The sequence below is a fragment of the Antechinus flavipes genome, chromosome 3 (assembly GCF_016432865.1).
Source record: "Antechinus flavipes isolate AdamAnt ecotype Samford, QLD, Australia chromosome 3, AdamAnt_v2, whole genome shotgun sequence".
Classification (NCBI taxonomy): domain Eukaryota; kingdom Metazoa; phylum Chordata; class Mammalia; order Dasyuromorphia; family Dasyuridae; genus Antechinus; species Antechinus flavipes.
Window position 1 is genome coordinate 173,988,040 of NC_067400.1, and position 24,833 is coordinate 174,012,872.

The 24,833-nt window shown below is 32.0% G+C and overlaps 1 protein-coding gene across 1 annotated transcript in view; it reads left to right on the top strand.

Moving 5' to 3' along the window:
• SEPTIN10 (septin 10) overlaps positions 1-24,833 on the top strand; it is a 62,684-nt gene that overhangs the window by 12,550 nt on the left and 25,301 nt on the right. Inside the window, exons 2-5 of the mRNA XM_051984271.1 lie at positions 17,546-17,605; positions 21,456-21,570; positions 22,400-22,595; positions 24,403-24,589. Of these exons, the coding sequence (XP_051840231.1) occupies positions 17,546-17,605; positions 21,456-21,570; positions 22,400-22,595; positions 24,403-24,589 (558 nt within the window). The remainder of the gene's footprint in view (positions 1-17,545; positions 17,606-21,455; positions 21,571-22,399; positions 22,596-24,402; positions 24,590-24,833) is intronic.

The window sequence follows — 24,833 nt, forward strand, 5'->3', positions numbered from 1 at the left end:
TAATAGCACTATGTGCCACAGAGGGCAGGAAAGCCAATCTAACTGAAGCAGCAAGGCAAGTCAGATAACTACTACCACATTTTTCATATCCAAATGGTGGAAACAGCCTCTGACTCTGGACCTAAGAGCTGTGGAATGGCAGTGCTTCCAGACTGATGTCCTCAGCCATCTTTTTGGGAAATGACCCTTAAAGAGATGCATCTGTTCCTGCAGTGCCTATGTTCAAAAGTGTTGAAGAAAAGAGTTTTTGCTGTCAGAGTCCTTGGTATTGTAAAAAAGTTGAACATCACAGCGTAACATGACTTTGTCAGTGGAAATGGCATTAATAAAGTGGCATTAATATGTATTGGCAGTACTATTGAAAGACCATGGGTTCTTTTCAAATGATATGGAGCTAAAACCTTCCAGATGTGATGTCTCCCCTATTAAAATATAAACTTGAGAGCAGAGGCTAACATTTTTGTGTCCTAAGCACTTTGCACAGTGCTTTGCATATGACAAGCCTTTAATAATTGCTTTTTTCAATTCTTTCATGCTTTTTTCATCATATCTTTATATAAAATTTGAAGAATAATGGATAATAATGGATTAGAAAGAATAATGGAGAGAATAATTTATGGAGCTGGGTAGTGGCGATTTTAAGATTTCCCCATGTTTTAGTATCAACTCTTCCTTTAAATGTTTAGTTTTTTTCATTAGATTGTCAACTTTTTGAGGGAAGGTATTTATTTTGGCTTGTCTTTGTATCATTAGGGTTTATCAATGCTGCACATAGTATTTAATAAATGCTTATTGACATTATGATTTCACCTTACGGACTGGTTATTTTCTTTGTAATTCTCCTTATAGATAAAAGATTGGGAATTTCTTAGCCTTTCAAAAATGGGTGCTTTTTGATACAAGAATCAAGCAGATAGTCACTTCTGATTGTTATCAGAAAATTCTATTAAAAAAAAGTTTTTTTAACTGGGAATTCCCAGTTTACAAAATAACGACCAAGTAATGTCTGGAAAATATTAACTTGACAAAACTATTTATAGTCCTTATAGATGACTCAAGCTTCCTCATCAAAAATACTTGCTCAAAGGAGATTAAAAGAAAGCTTTTGGGCAGTCCTCAGAAGCTCAGGAAATGAATAAACAAAGGGCATATTTGATATGTACTTTGATTAGAAAAACTTTATGAAGATTATATGGAATTTTGCTATAAAAAAACTGCAAAACATATTCACTGTCTTGGAAACAAAATTTGCTTATTTAATAACTGAATGGGCCAGAAAAATAAGCCATGTATATTAAAAGTTATAGTGAAAGTTAAAAACAAATAGCCAATTTTTTTTTTGATCATGTGAGATTTTTGGTTATTTACATTACTTCAAATGATATGTTTTCTAACTACCTTATACTAACATGGGTATAATTGCCATAGTCATTAGATTTTAGGTAGGTTTTAATGCCCCTAAAGTTGATTGCCTAAGAAGACTTTTTAACTTTTTAAACTAGAAAACTAACTAGAAACTAGAAAAACAAACAATATAAAAAGAAAACAAACAAACAAAAAAAACCTGTTACCATATACACAGCAAAACATGAGGCTTTAAAATATTAGACAAATTTCCATTTCAAGAAAACCTAAAGGAACTATCAATCGAATGGTTGTCCAGCAATTGGGGAATAGTTAAAATAGGTTATGGCATATAAATGCAATGGAATATAATGTTTTATAAGAAATGATGAGCAGACTGATTTCAGAAAAGGCTGGAAACACTTACATAAACTGATGCTAAGTGACATGAATAGAACTAAGAGAACATTGTCCATAGCAGCAACAAAATTATGTGATGATCAACTGTGATGGACTTGGCTCTTTTCAACAATGAGGTAATTCAAAGCAATTCCAATAGTCTTGTGATGGAATGAGCCATCTGCATCCAGAGAGACAACTATGGAGATTGTGGATCAAAGAATATTATTTTTACCTTTTTTTTGTTGATGTCATGGTCATTTTATTGTGTGTGTGCACATGTGTGTGTTTTTTCCCTTTTGATTTTTTTTTTTTTTTTTGCACAGCATGATGAATATGGAAATATGTTCAGAAGAATTGTACATGTTTATATTGGATTGTTTACTGGTTAGAGGAGGAGATGGGGGAAGGGAGGGAGAAAAATTTGGAACACAAGATTTTGCATGTAATTATCTTTGCATGTATTTGGAAAAATAAAAGGCTATTGTAAAAGATAAAATTTTTAAAATAGCCTATATAATAAATACTGCACATTGTGTTCAGAACTGTCATCTTTGCTTCCTTGTAGGTTTTCTTTTGTTCTATAACTGGGCAAAGAAAATCCAACGTTATGAGACAAAGAAAAAATAAAACACAATATAAAGAATGAAAAAATAAAAATGACATCTCATAAGAAAAATAACAGATCTGGGAAACAGATCAAGAAAAGAAAACAAAAACCCAGCAACAAAAGTTAAAATAGTATGTTTCGATCTGCATTCAGACTCCATAGTTCTTTGTCCAAATGTGGTGGATAACATGAGATCATGAGTCTTTTGGATCATCATATTGTTGAGAAACTAAGTCTGTCATAGTTAATCACTACACAATGTTGCTGTTCTCATGATTCTGATCACTTCACTCAGCTTCAGTTCATTCATGTTAAGTCTTTGCATGTTTTTCTGAAATCTGTCTGCATCTTTTCTTATAGCACAATAGTATTTCATTACCTTCATTACATCCACTACATGCCCCAAATGATGTACATACTCACAATTTCCAAATCCTTGCCACCACAAAAAGAGCTGCTATAAATATTTTTTTGTACATGTGCATCTTTTCTCCTTATCTCTTTGAGACAGAGATCTAGTAGTGGTGTTGCTCGATCAAAAGATATGCACAATTTTGTAGACCTTTAGGAATAGTTTCAAATTGCTGTCTGGAATGATTGGATCAGCCTTAATGTCCCAGTTTTCCCGCATCTTCTCCAACATTTATCATTTTCTTTTTCTTTAATCTTAAACCAATCTGACAAATGTGAGGTAGTACCCCAGAGTTGTTTTAACTTGCATTTCTCTAGTCCAGGGGTGAGAAATGTTTACAAAATCATTTGATCTGTCCCTGCCAAGGTAACTGCAGGTGATAACCTCTCATTGCTTGATAATTTTGTATGGCTTGTGAATGATGTTGAAAATATCCAAATGGCCCTTGAAAGAAAAAAGGTTCCCTAATCCTGCTCTAATCAATAGTGATGTAGAGCATTTTTTCATGTAATTGTTGATAGTTTTAATTTCTTCATCTGAAAACTGCCTGTTTCTATCCTTTGACCATTTATAAATTGGGAAATGACTTGTTCTCTTATAAATTTGACTCAGTTCTCTATATATTTTAGAAATCAGGAGATCATTGTACACAGCAATGGAGAGACTTACAGAAACTATGGTAAGTGAAATGAGCAGAACGAGGAGATCATTGTACATGGCAACAATAAGATTATATGATGATCAATTGTGATGGACATGGCACCCTTCAACAATGAGATGATTCAGAACAGTTTCAATGATCTTGTGATGAAGAGAGCTATCTTCACCCAGAAAGAGGACTATGGGAACTGAGTATGGCTCACAACACAGCATTTTCACTCTTTTTGTTGTTGTTTGTTTGCATTTTACTTTCTCTCTTTTTTTTTCCTGTTTGGTTTGATTTTTCTTGTGCAGCAAGATAATTGTATAAATATGTATTGCATATATTGGATTTAACATATATTTCTACCATGTTTAACATATTTGACTAGTTGCCATCTAGGGAAGAGGAGGGAAATTGGAACAAGATTTTGCAAGGGTTAATGTTGAAAAATTATTCATGCATATGTTTTGAAAATAAAAAGCTTTAATTAAAAAAAAATGGGGGGAAAAAGAAAAAAATGAGACTTTTATCAGAAATACTGGCTATAAAAATTGTTGCCCAACTTTCTGCTTTCCATCTAATTTTAGTTGCATTGGTTTTCTTTGTGCAAGATCTTTTAAATTTAATGAATCAAAATTCTTTTTTTTTTTTTTTTTTTTGCATTTTATAATCTCTATTTGTTCACAAGCTCATCCCATCTTCAAAAATCTGACCTACTAAATGATCTATTGCTCTTCTAATTTGCTTTTAGTATTTTTTTTATGTTTAAATCATGAACCCATTTCTACTTTATCTTGGTACAGAGTGTGAAACCTATATTTCTATGCCTAGTTTTTGCCCTATTATTTTCTGGTTTTCCCAGCAGTTTTTATAAAATAGTGAGTTCTTATCCTAGAAGCTGGAGTTTTTGGGTTTATCAAACAATAGATTACTATAGTCACTTATTACTGTATTTTGTGTACCTAACTATTCCATTGATCCATTACTCTATTTCATAGCTACTACCAAATTATTTTGATAACTGCTACATTTTAATACAGTTTTATGTCTGGTACATGTAGGCTATCTCCCTTTTCATTTCTTTCTCCATTGATTCTTTTAATATTCTTGATCTTTTATTCCTCTAGATGACTTATTATTTTTCGTATGTTTATAAAATAATTTTTTGTCAGGTTGATACAGCATTAAATAAATATGTTAATTAAGATAAAATTGTCATCCTTCTTGTTAATAGTTCAGCTTATCCATAAATAATTGATATTTTTCCAATTGTTCAGATTTACTGTTGTTTGTATGAAAAGTGTTTTGTAATTGTATTGATGTTCCAGAGTTTCTCTTGGCAGGTAGACTCTCAAATATTTTATATTGTCTATATTTATATTAAATAGAATTTTCCTTTTTATCTCTTGCTGCTAGATTTTGTTGGTAATATGAAGAAATGCTGATAGTTTATGTGAGTTTATTTAATATCTTGAAACTTTTCTAGAGTTTTTAATCATTTCAAGTAATTCTTTAGTTGATTCTCTAAGGTATACCATTATATTATCTGCAAAGATGATTTGCCTATTTTAATTCCTTCAATTTCTTTTCCTTCTCTTATTGCTAAAGCTAACATTATTAGTTCATTATTGTATAATATGTGATGATAATGGACATCCTTGTTTCGCCCAAATCTTATTGGGAATGCTTCTAGTTTATTCTAGTATTACAGGTAATACTTGCTGATAGTTTTAAGTAGATCTTTATCATTTTAAGGAAAACTCCATTTATTCCTATTCTCTCTAAATTTTTAATAGGAGTGTGTGCTTTGTCAGTTTTTTCTGCATCTATTCAGGTAATTGTATGATTCGTTGGTTTTATTATTGTGGTCCATTATGCTGATATTTCCTAATATTGTCCCAGCTCTGCCTTCCTGCTACAAATGCCACCCAATAATAGTGTATTATCCTGATGATAAGTTGTTGTAATCTCTTTGCTACTATTTTACTTTAAAAAATTGCTTCAATATTTTTTTAGGGAAATTGATCTTATCATTTTCTTTCTGTTTTTGTGTCACAAAAGGAATTTGGCAGGACTCTTTCACTTATTTTTTTTTTTCAAATAATTGATTTGGCATTGGAATTAATTGTTCTTTAAATGTTTGGTAGAATTCACTTGTAAATCCTTTTGGTCCTGGTGTTTGTTTGGGTTTTTTTTTTTTCCTTAGGGAGTTATGTTATGGGCCAGAACTCTGTACTTGAAACAAGGATTCTTACAAGGTGTTAAGTCAGTAAAATTGATAAGACAATAGTTATCTAGTTTAGCATGGTGATTAATAGTTCTCTAGTTCAGTACATGTACTTAGTACTTAATATAGTTCTACAAGATTCACACCTATGATCTAATTAAAATAGAGCATATAAAGCTGGGACAAACTCGGCCAGAGTCACAGTTGGAAAAGACAAAGGACTGGAGGTGGGAGCTCAAGCTCTTGGGAGCCAAAAAGAGAGAGATTCATTCATTCTGTGTTCATCAGCCTTGTGGTGGCTGTCTTGTCCTGCTTCCCCTCTCCCTCTCTCCCCCTCCTCCCTTACTGCTAAGACCAAGGCCCATCTGAAGGGCCTGAAGAAAGCTAACCAGGCCCCAGGCAAGGAGGCAATAAAGAATTTGGACTTTAACATCTGGCTATTCTTGTGGTGGCTATCCTACTGAAACAAAGGCTACTCTAAGACCTCCAGAAAACCAACTGAGAACACTACAGAGTTCATTGATGGCTTGTTCAATTTTTCAATGTAATATTTTTATATATAAAAAAATTTATATAAAATTTTTACATAAAATATTTTTATATATAAAACATTTATATAAATATAAAAAAGTATTGTATTGCCTCTTCTGTTAATGTGATCAGTTTATATTTTTTTGTAAATATTCATCCATTTTATTTAGCTTATAGGATTTATTGACATTAGTTGGACAAAATAATTTCTAATATTCCATTATTTTCCTCTTCATTGGTGGTGAATTTGCCTTTTCCATTTGGTTTTCTTCCTTTGTTCTAATCAAATTAACCAAAGGTTTGTTTTTTGTAATATTCTCTGTTTATTTGGTTTTCTTGGGGGTCTCTGGGAGCAGCCTTCGTTTCAGTTCAGTAATCACAAGTGCAGCCAGGTGTTAAAGTCCAAATCCTTTATTTTCTCCTTTAAAGTCTTGTCTCTTTTCCTGGGGTCTAGTTAGCTTTCTTAGAGGCCTATCTCCTTGGTTCTGAGAGCTTGAGCCTCCTTCTTCTTTTTCTGCCCTCTGAATCTCTTCGAATCCAAAGGTTTGTGCTTCAGCCTCCAGCCACCACAAAGGTGGATGATGGAATGAATCTGTCTCAGCCTCCAAGAGCTTCCAGTGCACTTGTCTTTTCTGGCCCTGAGAGCTTCTTGCTTATATGCTCTACACTGAGTATAAATCAATCATTATATCCCTAGGAAACCATTATTTGTTGTAGGATTGAATCAATGCTTAATTAGATTTAATCATTGTCTCCTCAATTCCACTTAGTACCTTGTTTCAAGTTCTGGTTCATAACAATTTTTCATAAAACCAATCCAGTTTTATTTATTAGTTCAATAGTTTTCTTACAGTTTTATTGATCTCTCCTTTGATTTTCAGAATTTCAAATTTGGTATTTAATTGGATTTTAAAAATTTGTTCTTTTTCTAACTTTTTTTGGTTAAGTGGTCAATTAATTGATCTCTTCTTTTATTCATGTAAGCATTTAAAGAAGTAAATTTTCCCCCCAAGAACTGCTTTAGCTACATCCCATAAGTTTTGGCATGTTGTCTCATTATTGTCTTTTTATTGGATGAAAATGTTGGTTTCTATGATTTATCATTTGACCCACTCATTCTTTAGGATTAGATTACTTAGTTTCCAATTAATTTTTGGTCTCTTTCCTTGATTCTTTATTACACAAAATTCTTATTGTATCATGATCTGAAAAGGATGCATTTAATATTTCAGCTTTCTGTGTTTCATTGTGAAATTTCTATGCCCTAATGGATGGTCAGTTTTTGTGTGTCATGTACCACTGAGGAAAAAAATAATATTTTTGTATGTCCCCATTCAGTTTTCTCCAGAGGTCTAGCATATTTAGCTTTTCTACTTACTTCTTAACTTTTTTATTTATTTTGTGGTTAGACTTAATCCAATTCTGAGAGAGGAAATTTGAGAATTCCCACTAGTATAGTTTTGCTTTTTATTATTTTAATAGGGTCTTTTGTGCCTTTTCGCTTTGATATAATTTACACATCTACCTGTCTAGGGATCTAAAATAGTTTAATCTTATTGACTATCATGTTGGATCTTTTTTCCCACCTTTCTGGTTTACTTTTTTTTTTTTTCTTCTCTTTTAAATTAAAGCTTTTTATTTCTCAAAACATATGTATGGACAATTCTTCAACATTAATCCTTGTAAAACCTTTTGTTTCCAATTCCACCTTTTCCCCCCATACCCTTACTTAGATTGCAAGTAGTCTAATATGTTAAATGTGGTAGAAATATATATTAAATCCAATATATGTATACATATTTATACAATTATTGTGCTGCACAAGAAAAAAAGAGAAGCAAAATAAAATGCAAGCAAATAACAAAGAGAGTGAAAATGCTATGTTGTGAATCACACTCAGTTTCCACAGTCCTCTCTGGGTATAGATGGCTCTTTTCATCACTGAACAATTGGAACCGATTTGAATCATCTTATTGGTGAAGAGAGCCATGTCCATCAGAAATGATCATTGTAGAATCTTGTTTCTGTGTGTAATGATCTCCTGGTTCTGCTCATTTCACTTAGCATCAGTTCATATAATTTTCTCTAGGTCTATCTGGAATCATCCTGTTGGTCATTTCTTACAGAAAAATAATATTCCATAAGGTTCATATACCAATTTATTCAGCCATTCTCTAATTGATGGATATACATTCCGTTTCCAGTTTCTTGCCACTACAAAAAGGGCCACCACAAATATTTTTGCACATGTGGGTCTCTTTCCCTCCTTTTAAGATCTCTTTGAGATATAAGCCCAGTAGAAATATTGCTGGATCAAAGGATACGCACAGTTTGATAACTTTTTGAGCATAGTTCTCCAGAATGGTTGCAGCAGTTCACAGTTCCACCAACAATGTATTAGTGTCCCAGTTTTTCCACATCCCCTCCAACATTCAGCATTATCTTTTCCTGTAATCTTAGCCAATCTGAGAAGTGTGCAGTAGTATCTCAGAGTGGTTTTAATTTGCATTTTTCTGATCAATAATGATTTGGAACACCTTTTCATATGGCTAGAAATAGTTTCTATTTCTTCATCTGAAAATTGTCTGTTTATATCCTTTGACCATTTATCAATTGGAGAATGGCTTGATTTCTTATAAATTAGAGTCAATTCTCTATATATTTTGGAAATGAGGCCTTTATCAGAACCTTTAATTGTAAAGATGTTTTTCTAGTTTATTGCTTCCCTTCTAATCTTGTCTGCATTAGTTTTGTTTGTACAAAAGCTTTTTAACTTGATATAATCAAGATTTTTTATTTTGTGATCAATAATGATCTCTAGTTCTTCTTTGGTCACAAATTCCTTTCTCTTCCACAGGTCTGAGAGGTAAACTATCCTATGTTCTTCTAATTAATTTATAATCTCATTCTTTATGCCTAAGTCATGAACCCATTTTGACCTTATCTTGGTGTACAGTGTTAAGTGTGGGTCAATGCCTATTTTCTGCCATACTTATTTCCAATTTTCCCAGCAAATTTTGTCAAACAATGAGTTCTTATCCCAAAAGCTGGGATCTTTGGATTTGTGAAACACTAGGTAATTAAAGTTATTGACTGTTTTGTCCTTTGAACCTAACCTATTCCACTGATCAGCCTAGTCTATTTCTTAGCCAATAGCAAATGGTTTTGATAACTAGTGCTTTATAATATTGTTTTAGATCTAGTACAGCTAGGCCACCTTCATTTGCATTTTTTCCATTAATTCCCTTGAAATTTTTGACCTTTTGTTCTTTCAGATGAACTTTGTTTTTTTTTTTTTTTTTTTTTTAGATCAGTAAAATAATTTCTCGGAAGTTTGATTGGTATAGCACTAAATAAATAAAGTAGTATTGTCATCTTATATTTGCTCAGCCTATCCAAGAGCACTTGATATTTTTCCAGTTGTTTAGATCTGAGTTTTAGTTGTGTGGAAAGCGTTTTGTAGTTTTGCTCATATAGTTCCTGATTTTCCCTTGGCAGATAGATTCCCAAATATTTTATACTATCAACAGTTACTTTAAATAGAATTTCTCTTTGTATCTCTTGCTGTTGGGGTTAGCTAGTGATGTATAAAAATGCTGATGATTTATATGGATTTATTTTGTATCCTGCAACTTTGTTAAAAGTTGTAGATTATTTCTAATAATCTTTTAGTTAATTCTCTGGGGTTCTCTTAAGTGTACTGTCATATCATCTGCAAAGAGTGATAATTTAGTTTCCTAATTATCTATTCTAATTCCTTTAATCTCTTTTTCTTCTCTTATTGCCAAAGCTAGCATTTCTAATATGATATTGAATGTAATGGTGATGGTGGGCAACCTTGTTTCACCCCTGATGTGATTGGGAATGGTTCCAGTTTATCTCCATTACATATGATGCTTGCTGATGGTTTTAAATAGATGTTACTATTTTAAGGAAAAGTCCATTTATTGTTATACTGTAGTGTTTTTAATAGGAATGGATATTGAATTTTATCAAATGTTTTTTCTGTAGCTATTGAGATAATCATATGGTTTTTGTTAGTTTGGTTATTGATATAGTCAATTATGCTAATAGTTTTTCTAATATTGAACCAGCCCTGCATTCCTGGTATAAATCCTACTTGGTCATGGTTAATTATCCTGGGGATGACTTTCTGTAATCTCTTTGCTAATATTTTATTTAAGATTTTTGCATCAATATTCATTAGGGAAATTGGTCTATAATTTTCTTTCTCTATTTTTAACTTACCTGGTTTAGATATCAGTACCATGTCTGTGTAATAAAGGGAATTTGTAGGAATCCTTTGTTCCTTCTTTTTTCAAATAATTTATATAACATTGAAGTTGATTGTTCTTTAAATGTTTGGTAGAATTCACATGTAAATCCATCTGGTGCTGGGGATTTTTTTCTTCAGGAGTTGATTAATACCTTGTTCTATTTCTTTTTCTAAAATGGAACTATTTAAGTAATTTATTTCCTCTTCTGTTAATCTGGGCAATCTATATTTTCGTAGATATTCTTTCATTTCACTTAGGTTACCAAATTTATTAGCATAAAATTGGGCAAAATATAATGTCTAATTTCTGCTCTAATTTCCTCTTCATTGGTGGACAGATAGTTCTCCCTTTTCATTTTTCAGACTAACAATTTGATTTCCCTCTTTCCTTTTTCTAATCAAATTAACTCAAGGTTTATCTATTTGTTAATTTTTTTATTAATTCAATAGTTTTTTGTTTTTTACTTTCAATTTTATTAATCTTTCCTTTTATTTTTAGAATTTCAAGTTTGGTATTTGATTGGGGTTTTTTAGTTTGTTCTTTTTCTAACCTTTTTAGTTGCAAGCCCAGTTAATTGATCTTTTTTTTTTCTATTTTATGCAAGTAGGCATCTAGAGATATAAAATTTCCCTTTATTATTGCTTTGCCTGTATCCCATAAATTTTGGTATGTTGTCTCATTTTTGTCATTCTCTTTGATGGAATTATTGATTGTGTTTATGATTTGCTGTTTCACCCATTCATTCTTTAGGATGAGATTATTTAGCTTCCAATTACTTTTTGGTTTATTTTCCCCTGGTCTTCTTAGTGAATATAATTTTTATTGTATCATGATCTGAAAAAAAAATGCATCTACTATTTCTGCCTTTCTGCATTTGATTTTGAGGTCTTTATGTCCTAACATATGGTCAATTTTTGTATAGGTTCCATGAACTGCCGAGAAGAAAGTGTGCTTCTTTCTGTCTCCTTTCAATTTTCTCCAAATATCTATCATGCCTAATTTTTCTTTTTCTTTTCTCTGTTTCTTTTTTTTTTTTTTAATTTTAGTAAAGTTTTTTATTTTTCAGAACATATGCATGGACAATTCTTTAGCATTAGCCCTTGCAAAACCTTGTGTTCTAATTTCCCCTCCTTTCCCCCATGCCCTCCTCTAGATGGCAAGTAGTCTAAATATATATTAAATATGCATACCTAATTTTTCTAGTATTCTATTTACCTCCTTAACTTCTTTCTTATTTATTTTGTGGTTCGATTTATCTAGTTCTCAGAGAGCAAGGTTGAGATCTCCCACTATTGTAATTTTGCTGTTTGTTTCTTTTTGCAGCTCTCTTAACTTCTCCTTTAGGAATTTAGATGCTATACCATTTGGTGCATATATGTTTAGTATTGATATTGCTTCATTATCTATGGTACTCTTCAGCAAGATATAGGTTCCTTCTTTATCTCTTTTAATTAGATCAAATTTTCCTTTTGCTTGATCTGAGATCAGAATGGTTATCCCTGCTTTTTTTTTTTTTTTTTTTTTTACTTCACCTGAAGCATAATAGATTCTGCTCCAGTCTTTTATTTTTATTCTGTACCACTCTACCATAACTGTGTTTCTTGTAAACAACATATTGTGGGGTTCTGGCTTTCAATCCAGTCTGCTATCTACTTCTGCTTTATGGGAGAATTTATCTCAATTCACATTTACAGTTAAAACTACTAATTCTGTAGTTCCCATCATCTTATTTACCCCAAATTATACTTTTTATTTTCCTTTTCCCCTTTCCCTCGTCCCCAGTATTTTACTTATGAGCACCACTTGCCTGAAGTAGCCTTCCCTCTTTAGAGCCTCTTTCTTATACCTTTCCCTACTATTTCTGTTTTCCCTTCTAGTAGCCTACTCCTCTTTTCCCCTTTCTTCTCCCACCTTTCTATAAGGTGAGAAAAATTTCTCTGTGTAACCAAATATGTCTAATATTCTCTCTTTGAGCCAAACCTGATGACACTAAGATTGACACAATGTTTATTCCCCTCCCCTCCTTTCCCTCAATTATAAAAGGTTTTCTTTGCCTCTTGGTGAGATACAATTTCCCTCATTTTATCTCCACTTTCCCTTTTTTCTGGTATAATCCACTTTACACCTGTAATTTGTTTTTTCTTTTTATATTAAAACAGTAAAATCTAATTATACATGGCACTATCTCTGTATACCCATAACAGTTCTCAGAAGTTCTTTTCTTATTACCTTTTATGCTTCTCTTGAGTTTTATATTTGAAAATCAAATTTTTTTGATCGGCTCTGGTCTTTTCATCAGAAATAAATGGAATTCATCTGTTTCAATGAATGTCCATCTTGAAAGGAAATGCTCATTTTAGGAGGGTAGTTTATTCTTGGCTGCGTTCCAAGTTCCCTTTGCCTTTCAGAATATCAGATTCCAGGCCCTTTGGTTCTTTAAAGTAGAAACTGCTAGGTCCTGGGTAATCTTTATTGTAGCTCCTAGGTATTTGAATTTTTTTTTTTCTGGCTGCTTGCAATATATTTTCTTGGTCCAATAGTTCTGAAACTTAGCCACGATATTCCTTGGAGTTTTCATTTCAGGGTCTCTTTCAGAAGGTGTTTGGTGAATTCTTTCAATGGCTATTTTACCTTCTGATTCTATGACATCAGAGCAGTCTCTTTGATGATTTCCTGAAAAATATCTAGTCTCTTTTTTTAATCATGTTTTTCAGGAAGTCCAATAATCCTTAAATTGTTTCTCCTAGATTTTTTTTTTCAGGTCAGTTGTTTTCCCAAATAGGTATTTTACATTTTCTTCTATTTTTAAAAGTTTTTTGGTTTTGCTTGACTGATTCTTGATGTCTCATTGAGTCATTCATTTCCATTTGTTCAGTTCTGATATTTAATGAATTATTTTTTTCATTTACTTTTTTAAGTTTTTTGTCTTTGTTCAATTGAATTTTTAAATGAGTGGTTTTGTTCTGTGGATTTTTCTCTTCATTTCACAAATTCTGTTTTTAAGGTGTGGTGATTTTCTTCTTTTAAAATAATATAATGGTTCTCTCTGGGAGTGAGTTTCTCGGGGAGGTTTTCTGGAGGCAGTCTTAGTTTCAGTTGAAAGCAATAATCACCCAAAATGCAGCCAGCTAATAAAATGCAAACGTTTATTTTCTTCTTCCAAGTCTTTCCAAGGAACCCTTGGACCCAGATAGCTAGATTCTTAGAAGCCTATCTTTCTGCTTGGTTCTGAGAGCTCTTGTAGCTTTGACCTTTGCTTCTGCCTCTGCTTTCTTCAGCCTCCAGCCAGCCAAGTGGAAAATGGAATGAATCTCTCTTGCCTCGGAGAGAGGACTTGTGGGCTTCCTCCCAGAGTGCTCCTCTCTGACCCTTGTCAATGTTCCGAAGTTACTCTCTCTAATCCGAAGTAACTAACTAACCCGAAGCTAAGAGCTCTTTAGATATGATCTCCCAAAGGTTGACTCTTCCTTCTGGAAGCACACCTAAGGGAGGTGTGAATTCACAAAGTTACCAAGCTTACTTTGTGAATCTCCCATACTTGTGAACTCCAATGAGTACTTAAATACTTCTTGCTTATATGAGCTCTCTAAAGATGTGAACACAAGCATTGTATCAATTAGTTCTATTTAATACCTTGTTTCAGGTTCTGGCCCAAAACATCTCCTTATAAGATCAGATCAATCATACTGAACCATGCTAAATTAGATAATTATTGTCTCTATCAACTCTAATGGCTTAAGTTTGTAAAGATTCCAACATTAAGGAGTTATTTTCTTTTTCCATTTCACAAATTCTGTTTTTCAGAAATTGTTTTCTTTTTCCATTTTGTCAACTCTTAATTGTTTTAAGGAGTTATATGCTTCCATTTCACTGTCTTATTTTGTAATGAATTTTCTTCAGATAATTTCTGCGTTTTCTTTTCCAAATCTTCTTGTAAAGTTCATTTCCTTTCCCCATTTTTCTTCCAGCTCTCTTTTAAGATCTTTTATAATTTCTTCTAGGAGAGCCTTGTGTGATAAGGACCAATTTATATCACTCTTTGGAGCTTCATCTGGAGATAATCTGCTTTTAGTCTCCTCAGGGTTTGAAATCTGTTCTCTTTCACCATAAAAATTATCTATGGTCAGAGTTTTTAAAAAAGTTGAGATCTGCTTTTAGGGCAAGGGAGATTGTCCAAGCTTCCTCTACAAGTGGTAGTGGCTCCACTGCCTAACTTCAGGTGCTGGGAGGGCATGGCCAGGTCTTGTGGAATTCTGGCATTTTGGGATTCTCTATTTATCGTTTGTGTTTGTGTTGGATGTTTTATAACTTCTCTGCTGACTTACTGGATTACATTCCTCCCCAAAGATTCTCCTGTGCGCACAGCCCCCACCACCCTGGGTCTGCGCTGCCTACACTTGGTGTCTGTGCTTGGTCTGCCTCCCTCTGTGCCTGATTAGAACAGACCTTTTTTGGAGAACTTTGAAATTATTTTCTGCTTGTAATTTGTTGCACTTCCAATATTTCTGGATTCTGCAAGTCCATAATTAATTCAGAACCTGGATTTGCTACTTAATTTGAGGGTCATGGGTGAAGGTCTGAAAGAAATGTGTCCTTGCTGCCATCTTGGCTTCTCCCCCACTTTTGCTTCTCTTTAGTCTTGCATTTGAAATTCACATTTTCTCTTCATCAGGAAAGTTTGGAAGTCCCCTATTTCGTTGATTGTCCATCTTTTATTAGGAAAGTTATGTTCATTTTTGCTGGGTAGTTGATTTTTGGTGGTGATTCAATCATTGACTGCTGGAATGTCATATTTCATGCCCTTTCCCCTCCTCCTCCAGTCCTTTAAATATAGAAGCCACTAAATCCTGGACAATTCTCCCTTATTCTATTCTTCCCCCCAAATCTTAGTGTACACATCCTTCTAAAAATCCCTTCCTTATCCTGTTTCCAATCTTCATATTTCTTTATAAATTTAGAAGACTTTTATATTCTTTCTCTTCTTTCTCTATTTGCTCCCTTTTAATACCCAATTTTGTTTTTTAGTCACCCATCAAACACAATTCAGCCCCATCCTTTCAAACTATCCTAATAATGATTAACAGTTTAAAGAATACTGTTAACATCATATTTGAGAAGCAAAAAGTTTGACATTTATGATTCCCTTATGATTAGTCTTTAATTTTTTACTTATATTTTTTCTGGATCTTTTATATTGAATTTTCCATTGAGTTTTGGTGTTTTTGTCAGAAATACCTGAAAGTCTTTTGGCTGTCAAATTCCCCTCCCCCCCCTTCCCCTGTCAGGATTATACTCAACTTTTCTGGGTGAGTTATTCCTGGTTGCAACCTTAGTTTTTTAGATCCTTGAAATAAAATGTTCCAATACCTTACAGTTTTTAGTGTAGAAACTATAAGGTCTTGTGAAATCCTGATTGTATCTTGGGAAGTATTTAAGTTGGATATTGTTGTTTTTTTTTCTTTATTGCTTGCAATATTTTCTCCTTAACCTGGAAGCTTTGAAACTTGGCTGTGATATTCTTGTCAATTTTCCTTCTGGTGTCTCATTCAGATGGTGATCAGTAGATTTATTTTTTTCCCCACTGAAGAAGATAAAGACCTTCTTGTTTAGGAACTTCAGGGATAGTTTCCTTGATAATTTCTTCTAATACTGTATCAAAATTTTTTTTTCATCATAGCTTTTAGTAGTCCAACTATTTTTATATCATCCCTCTTCAATCTTTTCTCTAGATCAATTTTTCTGATTATATATTTACATTCTCTTCTATTTTTTCCCATTCTTTTGATTTTGTTTTGTTATCTCTTGGTGTCTTATAACATCATTAGCTTCCCCTTGCCCTATTCTTATTTTCAAGGAATTATTTTCTTTAGTTTTGAGTTTTCGGTTTCTACTTGGTTGACTTTACAATTTCTTCTTCTTCTTCTTACAATTTGATTTTTAGAGGGTTTTTTTTTTAATTCTTTCAAAAACTTTTTTTAAGCTTGGGACTATTTGGTGATTTTCATTGGAAAAAGGTACTTGATTATCTTCCTCTTAATATGAACCCAGAAGATATCTTTTGTATGTGTCTCCATAGTAGTATGTTTATTCCTTTGATTATTCATTTCTATGTTTGTTTTGTCTTAGTAGCTATTTATATAATCAAGTTCTATTTCTAAGATGTGAGAGAATGATGCCCCAATCATCAGGTCCTTTTTACTGTAATTTTCTGAGCTCTGTCCTGGGGCTTAGCCTTGGGAACTCTTCTCCACTTTTAGGCCACAGTTAAGACCCCCAGCCATGCTGTCTTGCAAAAGCTTTTGCTTCCTGGTTTCCTGTGGCTGCAAATTACAGCTCTCCTCCCTTCACTAGAGCTGAAAAAAGAAACTCTGCTCTCCTGTAAGTGCGAAGTAGGGTTCCCACCTCTCTGCTAGTGCATTTACCAGTTTTATGCTGGCTAATTCTTCCATGCAGCTGCAGTCCAGGATGCACATGTTCCATATAGTTGGTGTCCTTATACAGAGAAAGGTCCTTCAATTTTCTCCTACTCATTATGATTCCCAAACTAAGTCTGAAGAGAAAGTTCTGGCGTTTGTAGCCAAGACTCTACCTTAACTGCCCCCCAAGGCTTGGTGTTTGTTGATTCTGCAAGACCTGAAAGTGTTTGCACTCACTCTAGCCAGTCTTTTCCTGGCCTCTCCTCAAGTTGTCTTAGGAAGATACTGTTTACCTCTCTTCCCATTTATTTCTACTGCTCTATGTTGAAATGATGTTTTATCTTTTTTTTTTTTTTTTGGAGGAAATTTGGAGAGCCAGTTTTTTGACCCTAGTCTACTATCTTCCTCTTAATTATATTTTAATCTGATTCTGCCCACTTAAGAGTTTTGCCCAGACATAAGTAATAAGTGAGTTCCTGATGTGCCTTGATAAACTAAGTTTCTTTGTCAGGAGTTCTTTATTCTTATGAAACCACAAGTTTAAACCCTGTCCTCTTATTTTCTCCTCCTTGAGATAATGTTATTTAGAAAGTAGTTTCTTGTTTGGTTGTTTGGACTTACTGGTTTTTTCTTTGTTTTTATATTTTTGTGGATTTTTAAAGAAGTTCATAATTTTCTGCTTTCAGATCTATCAGTCTCTTGGGGGAATGAAAACATGTTCTACCTCACAATCAAGCAAAGAAGAAGTGAGTATATATATTTAATTAGTAATGCACTTATGTGAGTTATGCTTTAAATATGGTGCAATGATTTGATTTTAACCAAGAGACACTTGGTAGGTAACTTATATAATAGAGATTTATACTTAGCTTTAACTTATCCATGAATATTCACTTAAAGTCAGAATGAACTTGATAATCAGTGAAGATTTTCTGACATCTTAAATCTGAAAACCATCTCATCCAGGTAAAATACGACTTCAAAAGAGGAAGAAAAGCCCAACCAGATTTCAATATCACTAAATGTAAAGAGCAGCATTATTTTGATGGATGTAGACTTAGAATTTATAAATAATGAAATTCTCCAACTGTGGGGAAAAGTTGTGACAAGTGGATAGTTAGCTTTTTTTTTCCTCTGGAGATCTGTAAACAGACAGGATACCTGTTTGGAGATATTTCATTTGATTAAGGGATTAGAATGGATGACAAAGAAAGGGTGGTTTTCAGCTCTATTTTGTTATCTAATGAGTTTAACATGTTGTTAATTTGGATTTAAAAGGGGGAAGGCTAATTAATAATATTAAAGCTGTCTTTTCAATGGCATAGTTATTGCAACTAGTTTTTTTAATAATTTATTTTCTTCCCCAATTACATGAAAATCAAATATAAACATTCCTTTTTTTTAAACTTTTGAGTTCTAAATTCTACCCCTCTCTGAGATAGTAAGCAATCTATTATAGATTATATATTAGCAATCATGTAAAACATTTTTTCATTAACCATTTTGTGAAACAGAATAAGAAAGAGGGAGAGAAGTGTCTAACGTTTTCCATCATGTGTTCTTTGGGATTATTTTAGATTTTGTATTGCTGAAAATAGCTGAATCATTTACAGTTTTTTATTGTACATTTTTGTTGTTACTGTGTACAATATTCTTCTGGTTCTGCTCACTTCACTTTATTAGTTTATGTTGTCTTTCCAGGTTTTCCTGAAACCATCCTGTTTGGCATTTCTTGTATAGCATTGTAAGATTTCTTTACAATCAGAACAGCCATTCTCCTGTTGATGGGCATCCTCTCAATTTTCAATACTTAGTTATAATAAAAAAAAGAACTGTTATAGATATTTTTGTAGAAATAATTTCTTTTTTTCTCTTTTAAAAAGATCTCTTTTGGATTCAGACCTAGTAGTGATATTAATAGGTCAAAAGATATGTGCAGTTTTATAGCCCTTTGGACTTAATTCCAAATTGCTCTCCAGAACAGTTGGATCAGTTTACAATTCTACCAATTACATTAATATTCCAGTTTTCCCATGCCCTCTCCAACATATATCATTTTCCTTTTCTGTCATATTAGCCAGTCTATTAAGTGCAATGAGGTACCTCAGAGTTGTTTTAATTTCTGTTTTTCTAATTAGTATAGATGGAGAGTATTTTTAAAAAACTTACTATGAATATCTTTGATTTCTTTTTCTGAAAATTGTCTGATCATATCTTTTGTATATTTATCAACTGGGGATGACTTGACTCCATTCTCTACATATATGAAAAATGAAGCCTTTATCAGAGAAACTTGCTATAAATATTTTCCCCAGTTTTCTACTTTTCCTTCTAATTTTGGTTGTGTGGATTTTTAGTGATTATTGCTTTATTTTATTTTTCCAAATATATGCAAAGGTAGTTTTCTTTTTTTTTTTTTTTTATTAAAGTTTTTTATTGACAAAGCATATGAATGAGTAATTTTTCCAACATTGACTTGCAAAACTGCAAAGGTAGTTTTCAGCATTCACCTTTGTAAAATTTTGTGTTTCAAATTTTTCTCCCCCTCTCCCCCCAACAGCTTAGTACAGTATTTTGTACACAATAGTTGATTAATAAATGTTTGAGATGAATGGTTTACGTTTTATTTATTCAATTTCTAGACATCTGGCCTCAATACTGTTGCAATGGCTTCTTACATTGCTTTACTGGTTTTTTAATTCTTTGGAATTATCTATCCTTTCTTTATACTTATCTTTCCTTGATCTCAGTGGCACTATGCATATATAATACATATGTGTGTATCTGTATCTCATTGTCCTTTTTCTACATCTCTGAATTAACTCTTTTACATTTCCTTTGTGGATTCAAGACTTAATTAAATCAGGACCTCTAAATAATACCAAATATAGATCTTTCCCTTTCCCCTACATTCTAATTCTATCTCACCTTTTTGATATTTCAAAATGAAACTTAATAATACTAAGATCACCTTTTGTCCAAAACTGGTTCTTTTCTCTAATTTTCTACTTTATGTCAATGACATTTTTTTTTTTTTGTTTCAGAATTTATATTAACTTAGCTTATTTTTCCTTATTTCAGTGAGCAAAGAGTCTTTGAACTATGCTTTATATACATTTTCTGAGTTATATAATGTTTTCTTTGCTATAGTTTTCCAGTTTTTAGACTTATTATTTTGGTCACCAATCTATTTTGAGAATTTACTATTATTAACATTAGCTACAGTGAATATTTAAAATAGTTGTTATCAGAGTTTTTATTATTGTTTATAAAACAACCCCTAATTGAAGCTCTTTGGCATAAGCAAACACAGATCTAATGAATAGCATTTATTGAACCTTTTCTTGGTTCAGATTGATGTTCTACTGATTTTGTATTGTCAGATTGTTAAGATTTAGCTCATATCCCTTTCCTAGGCATATATATATATAACCCCTGTCTAGTATATGTAATAATTGTAAAGAGTATTATATATCTGGAGGTTATTAATGAACATTATACCACTTCAGCCCTTTAAGGATAAGATCAACATTCTGTGACAAAACTCTTTTTGATAGTTTAGAAACAAAATTTTCTTGAATAAAATCCAAGTTAGATTCACTTTCTAAGGAATTTAGTTCATTCTCAATTAGTACAAGATTTTATTGTATTACTTAAAAATCAAAGTCTACAAAGTATCTTTGAAAAAAGGAATATTTGGGAAGTTGGCTCTTTTGGTATTGTCTTTTTAAAATGAGATTTCAAATGAATTACATACATCTAAGATAGGATGGGATTTAGAGTGGGAATGAGACTTCAGAGGTCATTCTATTCCAAAACTTCTTGAACTGTGGGTCATGCCTGTGTGGGAAAAGGTGAAGAATTTACAGATTAAGCACATATTGATTAGAGACTGTTAACTAAAATAAATCAAGTCTATAGGCCTCAGTTTCGGCTTCTCCAGAGTCACATGATTTTAGATAAGGCCTAGACTGCATTCCATTGTCCAATGAAGGGAGTGGCTGAAGAAGCTGTACATCACCCTGTCTACTACATTCCACTGACCAACTAGGGGAATAGTAGACTTATGTGACTAATCACATGTAGAGGATGGGATTTGTTCTTTGTCTGAAATGTATAAAAGCTGTAAGTATTTTCAAGGCTCTGGCCCTATGCTGCTGTGAAATTTGGCTCGCAAACCAGGATGGGGTCCGCTTCTCGAGATTCCAATAAATAATTCTGCTTTCTATGACTGATCTCTGTAGTAGTCAAATTGGGTAGGTCTTTTTGTCCCAAACATGCCCTATATTGGATTGCGTAACTGAATGTGGAAGTTGTGAAATTATGATTTATCATAAGTAAATTTTTGATTTATATACCTATTTTCACACACACACACCCTTGGGTCATGAGTGGGAAAAAGTTTTAAGAAGTTTCTATTCTAAAGGCCTCATTTTACAAATTAACAAGGTAAGGTTCAGAAGGAGTTAAGTAACTAGCTTATAGTGTACAAGAACAAGGTAAAGTAGGAAACTCATTTTTTTTCCCATTAATAATAATAATATGAATTCTTTAAAAAATGATGATCCATATTAATTAAAAGTTTCTTCTTCTTAGGATGATACTCCTCGTTGTTTAAATATTACTGGCCATGTTGGTTTTGAAAGTTTACCTGATCAGTTAGTCAACAGATCCATTCAACAAGGGTTTTGCTTCAACATTCTTTGCGTGGGTAAGTGTTCCCCTTGACATTTACTAAAATTCCCAAAACATGCAATACAATTAGTCTTTTTAAAAAAATCACAAAGGTCAATTTAACATTTATTCCAGTAGTTCCTAATCTGTATATTGTGAGACACCTAGGAAGCAGAGGAATTGTCCTTCAATGCACATAGTCATTTTGAGCTTTATTTAGTTTCAACAAAATGTATTTATAACTCATCAAACAAATGACAGAATAAATACTTTTAGAATGTATGTAGATGTAGAATAATAATGAACAAAAACTTTTATTGAAAAATGATAGTAGCTTTTTATCAGCACTTATTTTCCTCATTCAACATACACTCACATGTGGGACTTTGTTAAATTTTTTTTGGCTTTATAAGGAGGTCCTCATACTCAAAACTGTTTTAAACCACTTTTTAAATCATAGTTTTATACTAACAATTCCTATTTGAGACAGTGGCCTAACATTTCAAAATTAATCAAAATTATTGAATTATTGAAATATAATACTTGTTTTCTAATTTCTTTAAGCATTTTACTACTTTTCCAGAAATCTGATAATGATGCCCGTTTTGTTCATTTTTGATAGAGGGAATCTGATGGGCTGTGGAGGGTGCTGTAATAGAGATCATCATAGATTCTACTCTGCAGGTTTGCTGTGAGGTTGAAATGAAATGTGCTTACCACAGTATTGCATAGTTGGTACTTTATAAATATTAGCTATTTTTTTAATCAGTTGTTATTATTAAATCTTTCATTTGTTTAGGAGTCCTAAAGTGACCATTGGATTTTTGTTTTCTCAGATGTGTTTTTGAAGTTGCTTTTCATTTCAGGGGAAACTGGAATTGGAAAATCAACTTTGATTGACACATTGTTTAATACAAATTTTGATGACCTTGAATCTTCACACTTTCACCCAAATGTAAGACTTAAAGCACAGACATATGAGCTCCAAGAAAGCAGTGTTCGGTTAAAACTGACTATTGTCAATACAGTAGGATTTGGCGACCAGATAAATAAAGAAGAGAGGTTAGTTTTTTCCTTGTTGATATAATATTTATTTAAAATTATATTAATCATTTAAGGTATTGGGCTTTTAAAACAACTCTTTGTGGAATGATGGCATGCTTTTTGGCAATAGTAGTTACATTCTTTGCCTGTGTTATGTTTTTATCATATTACATTTTGTATCTTGTTATTTTTATACACTTCTTAGCCTCTCCTGTTTTAAGAACTTTAGAACAGTTATCTTAAGCTTTTAGTTGTTTTTAATTGGTTTCAACTCTTTGTGACTCATTTGGAGTTTTCTTAGCAAATATACTATTAATGGTTTACTGTTTACTTTTCCAGATCATTATGTAGATAAGAGAACTGAAGTAAACAGTTATGTGATTTACTGAGGGTCACATAACTAGTAAATATCTAGGGCCATATTTGAACTCGGGAAGATGAGTCTTCTCCAACCCTGAACTTTAGAAGATGCTTAATAAAATGTTTGAATGAAGAAAAAGTGACTCTTCCTCTTAATTTGAAAATTGATTTTAGAGTAAAAAATTTTTTAAAAAACATTTTGAGACAAGTTACTACATATAAGATTTTAATAATTTTCTAATTATTTTATCTTGTGTTAAATAATTTATGTGGACTTTGTGGAAGATAGAGACAAATACTAAACATTAGAATCAAATGAAGAACCTAACTTTTTAGTTTTACTTCTTCCCAGCAATATGGAGTTCTCTGAAAAAAATTTAAAAACAATTCAGAATCCCCTAAATAAATAGGATTCTTTTTTTTTTTTTTTTTTTTTTTAATAAATAGGATTCTATTGTGGAATAAGTCCCAAGAGTAGGCATAAGGATATCTTTTTTCATGTAATAATTATTTTAAAAAATTATATTTACAGTTTTTAAGGAAGTTAAATTTTATAAAAATTTTACCAGGGACATTTAGAACAAGAGTTCCTATTTTATATCTTTATGTAAGTAAAAAATTTTTAAAGTGAATTGTCTTTTCATTTCTTTGTCTTTTTTTTTTTAATTTGTGTGTGAGTGTGTGTATCTGTTTCTACTGTGCTCCACTTTTATGTAGTTCTGTTATTTTGAATGAGTGTCATACATAATGAGTTGATTAGAATTGTTTTAATTTCTTTTCAAATGAATCATTAACTTATTTTTAATAGTTTTATATTTGCAAATGAGTAATTCACTGCTCAGGGAGCAGATCAATGATTAACCAAAAAGTTCTCTGATGATAGGTATTTAAATTTACAATGGAAATGGTTTTTGCTGCTTTAAATTAATTTTTGTTGTTTTTGTTTAACATGTTAATTTCATCTTTGGAAGAATAGTATAAAGGAAAGAAGACAAGAATAGATAACATCTAATACATGTTTTCCATGTATAAAACTTCAAATTGCAAATTAAGTATCAATATCCTCAAGCATACTTTTTTTTTTTAAGCATGTGCTTTTAAAAGGAGAGAAAATACTCTTGTTTTGTGAATACATTTTCACTTGTGAGCAGCCATTCTTCAAGTACATCAGTGATATGCCAACTACTTTAGTCACTTTGAGCCAGTGATCTGGCAAACATGAACCTTCATCTCAATGAGGACTTACTGAACATATGAATAAAGATCATCTATAACCACCTTTGGAAGTGGTTCAAAGTATTTGCTTTCCAATGGATCAGTTGCATTAATCCTGCATATGAAGAAAATTGTTTCAAAAATTATTGATTTAGCATACATTTTTGCTGTAGCAAAACTGAAATATCTTATTAGAATGTGAATATATGGTATAAAATACTTGAATAATTATATTATTATTTTTTTCCAGCTATCAACCAATAGTTGATTACATAGATGCTCAATTTGAGGCTTATCTCCAAGAAGAACTGAAGATAAAAAGGTCTCTCTTTAACTACCATGATTCTCGCATCCATGCCTGCCTTTATTTTATTTCACCTACGGGACATTCCCTTAAGACACTTGATTTATTAACCATGAAGAGCCTTGATAGTAAGGTATGATTTAGGAAGCAGTCAACTTTACTCATTTCCTATTTTTAAAATGTGGGAGTCAATCTTATACATTGCTAACAAATGCATGTATATATTATGTCTAAATCATTCTCATTTGTAAGTGTATATTTTTCCATATTTTTCATTCAATAATTGGAATATTATTTGTAATATTTTTGATATCTTAATATCCCCTAATTAATATATTAGGATATCTTTTACAATATTTGAAAATATTGATATCTTT